Below are 8492 nucleotides of genomic sequence, written 5' to 3'. Positions count from 1 at the left end.
AGAGGACAAAATTCATCCAAGATAAACAAGAAATGCAAATAATATTTATATTTATATTTATATTTATATTTATATTTATATTTATATTTATATTTATATTTATGTTTATGTTTATATCTATATTTATATTTAATTATATAATATATATATATATAGGCCTATAGCAGAATCAGAATATACAAACGCCTATAGGCCTATTCTATATGCCATTGAATCACTAAAAGGGCGTCAGCGGTATAAAGGTTAGAGAGCCAAAAGGTTGCCTACTTAGCCGGTTAACTGGTTACCCTTGCTCTTAACCTTTTCACCCATTCTTAATCCCTCTTTTAATGTTTTAGCCTGTAGATTGATCCTTTCCTTTATTCATTGTATTGCTCTTAATCTTCTTATCAATTCTTAATCCTTCTTCTAATGTTTTAGTCTTCTGTGCTCTGTTTCTTTTATATATCTAATTAACCATCTATCTTTTATTTCACCCCTGATGATAAAAAGTTATCATCAGTTTTGTTTTTAATGATCTGTGATGTGATGTAATCGTCGTCTTCTTTATTTTTATATCATTGTCATCAGTTTGTTGACTTTTCTCTTGTTTTTTATTTAATTTATTTATTATTTAATTGTATTGCTTTATATTCTTTACTGCCTTTTTACTGTATTTGCGATTTTGGGGCATCAGTAGCTCAGTCTGTAGGGACTTGGGTTCAGAACAGGAGGGTCACCAGTTCAAGTCCCGGCATGGATCAAGTCCGGAAATTGGCCTGGTAGCTGGAGAGGTGCCAGTCCACCTCCTGACCACTGCCGAGGTGACCTTGAGCAAGGCATCAAACCCCAAAACTGCTCTGGAGCACTCGCTGTGGGCCGCCCCTTCACTCTGAGACCTCTCCATTAATGCAGAACAAAGTGGGAGACCTACACATGTAAAGATTGAATAAAGTTTTAAAAAGACAAATCCCACTAAAAGGGGCAAAATGCAAATGAGTCTTTAGATATAAAAAAATAAAATAATAAGAAATATTACCTCTCTGCTCTTGAAATATTGACTTATAAAAAGAAGATATTCATAAGATAATGACTTTCATCCAAGTGGACATTGTTTTTATTTGTTGTTAATGTGATTATAAGCAGAAGAATAACAACAGGAATATACTGTCAAATAGCAATTGACAATAACGTCACTTTTAATGAAAAGTTGCCACAGTTGGGCAAAGACTGAGACTGTTAATATCATTTTAACAGACACAATATTGAGTCAATCCCCTCAGCTTCTATGCATGTTTGAACTGGTCTAAACTTCCCGCTGAAACACCCTGCCTTTGGTGGCTGGAGGAGACGCCCAGAAAAGTGGCAGACAAACCTGTTTCCTTGTATTTGGATTAACCTCAGGCTTTCAACGGCACACAGTGTGGCCCTGTGACACTTTAATTTATGTTTTCATGCTCAGGGAAACTAAACTGTTTCTTATAAAATACTGAACTGTACAAAATATACCATCACATTCTCTCCATTGAATTCATAATAATGTAACAGTGCTGTCTTTTTTTTTCATACAGTATAACATGTGGAAGCATGTTTGATTGAGTTTTAAATATTATAATTTACAAAACCAAACATTCAGCTGAATCTTTTTATCGACAAATGACCTTTACAATATGATTGTACTTTTCCATCAACATATACATTCAAACTGAACAAAATATTTTCTTTTTAAATAGATTAAATAACAGTAATGAGAAGAGGGATGTTAAACAGTTTTCAGTACAGAGTCCATGTTAAAGCTTTTGTCCTAGGATGCATTGTGTGATAAAGATCTAACTCTTGGCCCTTTTGTATCTTAGCTCTTAAATGTATTATCTTTTATAAATGTTGTTTTAAAGTCAGGTAATATATCATGGTTATAACAATAATTGTGTTTCTTTAATTCAGAGCTGCTCAGGTCTACGCAGAAGATTATCAGCACATTATACTCTGTACAGTTGACACATGTCATAATAAAAAAAGACCTATTTCACAAGAATAATTATTAGTTTTATTACTTAGAAATGATTAAAGTTTACTAAATAGTTTGAAAGATAAATCATTGTGCAGTGAGAGCTATTTCATATAAGGCATCAAAAGGAAACAGCTCTGTGTTCAGTAATGTTTGTGGCCTATACTTTAGTTTTCTATAATCTTGTTTTAAAATTTAGTTGAGCAAGAACTACACTGACCCTGTAAAAAAAACATTTTCGTATTTCATCAGGTCTCAGTCTTCAGTCTTCATTTACACTGGATGGTAAATAATACATTATATATATATTCCTTTTTAAGACATCTTCCTCAGTAGTAAACAGCAAATATTCAATAAAAATGTAAACAATTGTAACAATGTGAGTGATGACTGAGTTTGTTTCAGACGTTGGTGATTTCAACACTCTTGTAGGTGTGCATGGGACTGCCTTTTGCTCGGGGAATAGCTTGAACCCTGGCTTCTCTGGGCAGAGAACTGCAGCTGCCGTGGAAGCCCAGACCTCGCTCTGCAGAGTGACTGTTTGCACGAAGCCGCAGCGGACTCTGGAAATAGAAAGAGAAATAAACCCTAATGTGTAGTTAGTTTGAAAAAGTGAATCAAGTCAAATTACTAGCTGACATTAAGAATAAACTGACTAACTATTTTACTGCAACATCCAGTTAAACAGAACAATGTCACAAATGTAAACTTTATCTCTGTCTCTCCTCAAACTCGTCAAGTGTTTCTGAAAAAACACCGTCTGTGTTGTGTCCCCATCATACCTTCATTTGACAGGTAAGAGGGGGCAGGTTACATTGATAGTTTACCAGGCTGAATCAACTAACAATGCCCTTTGCAAGGAAATACCTCCATCAAGTTATGGCCTATCAGTTCCAAAAAATATGTAAACACTAATGTTTATATGTTTACTACGGTAAGTTTGGTGATGTTGGAAAAATCATTATGGACACACACTCCAAATCACTTAGTTATAAAAGGCAGCCACACAGTTCACTAGTACCGGAAACATTGTTTAAATTCAATTTGAAAACTGTTCAGCAGTTCGCTTCATTACTGAAACCTTAGCGCAAAATGTTTTAATAATTTTATATGAGTATGACATGAAATGATACCTTGCCTGATACTCTCATAGACAGCCTCTCTTCAGCTAAGCGGTTCACAGCCACAGGTGAAGAGGAACTGTTGACCTCAGCGCACTGCTCTGCACTGCTGTAGATATGATGCATTACAGAATATAGTAGGAGATAGTAATGTGAATTCATGGTCACAATGTTAAAGCTTAAGTCTGAGATTATCACATGGTGTTTTACAGAATAACAAATACATGGTCCCACACAGCAATAAACAAAACAAGAGTTATGAAAGCATGCAATTTTTCCGGAGTTTCTTTTTCTGCTACCTGTTAAGGATGGCAAGTGATTTCATCTCTTCAAACAGGTGCCGGTGCAGCATGTGCTTATTGCTGGGGATCCCCAGAGCTTTGGCCATGGCATCTGTGTCAAAGGACGGGTCCAAAGCCATCACAGCTCCATGAATCCCTCTGCCCTGAAGGTTCTCTGCAAACTCCTGAGTATCACAACACAGACGCAGATGAATGGATGGATTCTTTAAGAAGCACCAAAGTAACAAAACTACCTTTATTGCTTTTGAGGGAGTCCTAGAATCTATTTGCAATATGCCTAACATATTCTTGAGCACACTCAAACACTGTCCCTGACTGTCCACCAACCTTCAGGTCTATGTCTCTGATCCACCTCATTACTCTGTGACATGTCCAAACAATGGGGTCCCTGTCCTGGTTCTCACATTTTAGCCGCCGTGTCTGCAGGGCCTGCAAAAACAGAAAATAGATAACCGCAAAGTCAGGGAAGCATGAGGGACTGATGAGATAATGCAGCAGTAAGTGTTGCCCTAGCTGTTGTGGATAATAATGGAGGATAGACTATAAACTATATCAGACCTCTTTATCAAAACTGAGCATCTGCAGCAGCTGGATTGCCAGGAGTAAACTGGTTTGGTGGTTTTGGTCACTAATGTTGAGGAATCTCTCCAGGTCTCTGCGGCTCAGAGAGTTCAGCACCCGTCCGTCCACTAAATGAGTCTGAAAGGTCTGCGAGTACTGAGGCAAGCCCACATCACTCAACCAGGATGTCGAAACCCAGTAATGGTCCATCTCCGAAGCTTTTGAAAGTCTAGAAGAAGATTAGGCATAATGGATCAGGAGGGGGCTAAAAGTACCACTGGAATAGTATAGTCATTCTAATTTAATGTCGAAATATTTAAATACCTGGGGTTTACTTAACCTCTTGGCATGATATGTGTATTGAATTGATAACATCATTTAGAAACACGAATAAAATATTTGGTTACAGTATTTTGAAGGTTAGCTATATAGTTTTGCTACATACTGTATGAGCTGTTTTTTAGAAAAGCAACTTCTGTCCTTCAATTAAAATCTTGATCTGTAAAGACACCAGTGCCCTAAGCTTTTCCAATCTCAATTGTCATTTAGTTTAAGTGTGAGTTTGTAAGAAAAACTACACATTCAAATATTTTACTTTTTAAAGTTGTCAAGTTTATCAACAACAACAAAAGATCTTCCAAGTTTTTCTCATTGTTGCTCACCCTTGGTCCCCTTCAGCTCTTCTGTAATCCTCAATGGCCAGTCTGAGTTTCCTGCGATGTATGGGATTACTGATACCCAGACCAAGCTCCAAGTCCTCATCTGTGAGTCCAAGCAGCACCTAAAAGGACAGAAAACCAGTTCTTAATCAAACAATAACAGCTTCTTTCGATGCCCGTACTCTCTCATCCTACCCCACTTTAAATCATAAAGAAGAACAATTACAATTGAACCACGTGTACCAATGGTGTACCTTGCCACTTTTGACGTTTTCAGAGCAGGCTCTCATGTACATGGGCATCCCCATGACAACCTCCAGCCAGGCCTGGACAACACCTGCTCTCCACTGTGACATGCATGTGTTTCGAGAGAGCTCGGCCTGCTGGAGGCGGTCCAGCTGCTCCTCTCCATCAGACAGGCTCTGCTGTGTGCTGTCAGAGTCTGGATTGGTCAGGAGAAGTTATGGTGTGGCATACAGGAGGGAATTCAGGGTCAGGAAAATCAAAAAAATATGACTTATCTGAAGAAAGACTGACATGAAATTCAGAGGGTAGTTGCACCAAAAATAAACCGAAGCGGAATAATAGTTATTAACAAATTGGAAACTATCCTAAAAAATCTTAATCTTTTTTAGGATTTAAAAAAACAAACATCTGTCTTTATGGCTTTTTTGTGCAATAACTAAAGTATTCATTAAGATTTTTATAGCTTCTACTTCTGGTCAATTTTGACATTTGAAATGGTACTCTATGGCCACTAGATGGAGCCAGATTAATTTAATGAAGCTGACCTTGTACTTTTGTAAAGGCTAAACTATATGACTGACGAGGGTTATTTCAATAAATTACAGCTCTACGTGGTTGTCTAAATCTGTCATGGTTTTTAAAAGAAAAACAACCTGTATATTGAGTGTGCAGTAGTCCAGTCAGCTCTAAAACAATACTACCACGTTTAGTAAAGTTGTTAATATACTTCCGTTACTATGTGAGGAATATGGGGGGGATTGTAGACCATTAGGATAATGTTTTTGAGACACAGGGATTATTCATAAAACATCATGCTCCTGCCCATTTAACCTTCGATCTCCACAACAGGCAAACACTGATTCATACTGAACCACCAAATCCAGGATGAACTCTGTGTGTTTACCTGATTCGTCCTCACATGCTGACAAAAAACGCTGCATGCAGTCCATCATCCCTTTCAAAAGAGTTTCCTCAAAAATAAACACACAGACTTGGATTTTATCCAATGGACCTGAGTGATATGAATAATCCCCCGAGATCAGAAACAGACAACTGGTAATCACAGATGAGGAGTTACTCACTGGCAGGAGAGAGTTGCCATTAAAAATGGCAGGAGGAGAGGGAGAGACACATTAGACTGGGACACAAGAACAAGATACTCATGGAACAGAAAACTACAACATAGGATGTATTCAGTTACTAGTTTTATTTTTAAAATAAGATTTCATTTCAATTATAATTCATTATTTGAAAATGCTAAAACCTCCTCAGCATCTGGCTGCAACAGCTGCAGCAGATAAATATTGAAGTTTACTCTCTTTTCTCTATCTTTTAAATAAAAAATTTCAATAGATTTAATCTTTTATGGAACAATTCCTAAATTACAAAGCATTTAACATATAATTATTGGAGCCACATCTGCAAGAAATGAGGAGGGATCTACACAGAGCAAAACAAAGAAAAAAATTCAAATAAAAAGGGACCGTGCATTCATAATGCAGGGAGAGAGAACTTGGTAAAGGGGAAAAAGCAACACAGGAGCAACACAGGACTGTAGAGATTATTAGTTAATTTGATTGGCAATGAATGGACATTTAATTGAAGCAACACAGAGGGATCATGCACATGTTGAATGCACATTCCTTCTTCACGGATTGGCGCATGTTAGATAGCTCTCAGTAAGGAATGAGTCAGACGTAAACAATGTTACGAGGCTAACGCTAACAGTGACAGAATGAGACTCAGATTTTTTTTTTTTAAAGATGACTGTTCAACTTCTGGCACTTGCACGTGGTTTCTGCAGCAAGAGATGAGACTAAATATGTATTACTGCTCACTATTTGTTTTTTCAGGTCAGTGCAATTATATATCTATTATACTCAAACCCTTGTTGGTGGGTTGTTGATCACAGTAACTGAGAATATAGTTATCAACATAAATAGGTCATATATCTGTCACTCAATACTCCCTGCTGCTCACATCATGATAGGAACAAAAATTGCGATGCCATGACGATATTCCTATCCAAGCAAATCCTGTCACAAACAAATATCTATTTATTAATAAATAAGAAAAACTAACCTTTTTTTTTTTTTTTTTTTAGCTAATCATGTAAAATCTCCTCTTTCCTTATAAAAAAGGGCCAGTTAAGAATTGGGAATACGAGAAAACTTAAAAATCAATGTTGCAAAGCATGTAAAAAGCAACTGCAAAGTAACAAAAGCCAAATGACATTTACAGTAAAAACACTGTTTTCACAATAACTCCTATTTACATATAGACAGCAGTCCTTCAAGTCTCAAGTTATAAAAAAACATATAACAGTTCAACAATTGGAAGATAATACAGCATTAACATGTCTACACATAATGATAACCCCGTGTATATATTTATATGCATGTAAACATATATACATATGCATACATGTACATCTATAAATATATATCTAATTTACAAACATACAATTTAAGGGTAATATACTGTACATTTATGGGGATAGCAGTCTTTCAGGCTTTTGTTTTAAAATATGCTCTCCCCTCCATACAATCCTGCATTTAAACACTCTGTACACACAGTTAAAGCCAGGTGGATACCCACTCATGAACACACGCACACAAACACACACATTCACGCTCTCAGCATCACCAGTCGGCATCCTCCTCTATGTAATAATCAGGTGTGGCTGTACCATCAAACAGGCCGGGGTCCAGTGATTTGCGCTGCTTGCCCCGAGCAAATACCCGAGACAGGGATCCCAGAGTCATCTTCTCCTTCTTCTTCTTACGCTTCTGGTCCTCCAGATCCTCCATGGACTGAACGGGTCACAGGAGATAACAAGCTTCAGATGTATTTCTAATACAGTATCATTTTGAAAATTCTATATTCACTTTCTTACTTAGAGTTAGATGTAAGATTGATACTCTAATGTCCTTACAGCACAACATGAAGGCACTAGCAGCCGCTAGAGAGCTCAGCTTTGCATGGAAACTGTAGACAGGAAACCTGGTTTCCAAAGGAAACAAAACCACTCAACACTTCCTAAAAAAGGGGCAGGAATTTTAAAGGGGACTGGACTGGGGCCATGTTTTAAAAGAGACCAAGCTTGCTGTTTGGCCCCTATTTACAATATATACTCTAAGCTAATCTAAGCTAACCGGCTGTGAAATGTAACTTTAGATATAGTAGACAGGTACAAAAGTAGAGACAATCTCATCATCTGACTCTCAGCATGAAAGCAAACACGTTATTAAATGTTAAAATATTGATTTTAAGTGAGTTCACTGCAAAATAAAATCATCACCACCACCACCACCACCACGCAGACTGGCTGACACCCAACAGAAGAACAGGCACAAATAGGGGCAGTCAAAGAGGGGGGGGGGATGCACTCATAGAGAAGTGTGGAGGTGTGATTACTTGGTTGAGGGGGCCAGGCAACTCTTACATTGCAGAGGGAGTGGGTCCTGTGACGAGGTGAGTTGATGTCGCTCGGCGTGGATGAACGGTCTCCGTCAGCTGCAGAGGCGTCAGAGATGACAGATGGCTGGCGGGAGTGGCAGGGGCTGATCCTTACCACAGCTGTATATGTTCCACACATGCACACACATGTATCACA

At 37.8% G+C, this 8492-nt stretch overlaps 1 protein-coding gene across 10 annotated transcripts in view; it reads right to left on the bottom strand.

Annotated features, from left to right (window-relative positions):
- Positions 1-1069: 1069 nt before the first annotated feature.
- The window catches only part of kaznb (kazrin, periplakin interacting protein b), a 108646-nt gene continuing 101223 nt past the window's right edge, over positions 1070-8492 (bottom strand). For 5 of the 10 annotated variants that reach the window (XM_065954738.1, XM_065954739.1, XM_065954741.1 and 2 more), the window contains 9 exons: positions 8322-8455; positions 7566-7689; positions 4885-5072; positions 4634-4752; positions 3969-4200; positions 3738-3839; positions 3408-3574; positions 3121-3217; positions 1070-2550 (listed from right to left, as the gene is read on the bottom strand). In XM_065954738.1, coding sequence (XP_065810810.1) covers positions 2389-2550; positions 3121-3217; positions 3408-3574; positions 3738-3839; positions 3969-4200; positions 4634-4752; positions 4885-5072; positions 7566-7689; positions 8322-8455 — 1325 coding nt within the window. In that variant the 3' untranslated portion in view covers positions 1070-2388. Of the gene's footprint in view, positions 2551-3120; positions 3218-3407; positions 3575-3737; positions 3840-3968; positions 4201-4633; positions 4753-4884; positions 5073-6068; positions 7690-8293; positions 8456-8492 lie in introns of those variants that run through there. The other 5 variants (XM_065954740.1, XR_010666411.1, XM_020628993.3 and 2 more) reach the window with 5 other exon arrangements.

The sequence above is a fragment of the Labrus bergylta genome, chromosome 5 (genome assembly GCF_963930695.1).
Source record: "Labrus bergylta chromosome 5, fLabBer1.1, whole genome shotgun sequence".
In the NCBI taxonomy this organism is placed as follows: domain Eukaryota; kingdom Metazoa; phylum Chordata; class Actinopteri; order Labriformes; family Labridae; genus Labrus; species Labrus bergylta.
The sequence above is the reverse complement of the archived record's forward strand: the minus strand, read 5'-3'. Positions and strand labels throughout refer to the sequence as shown.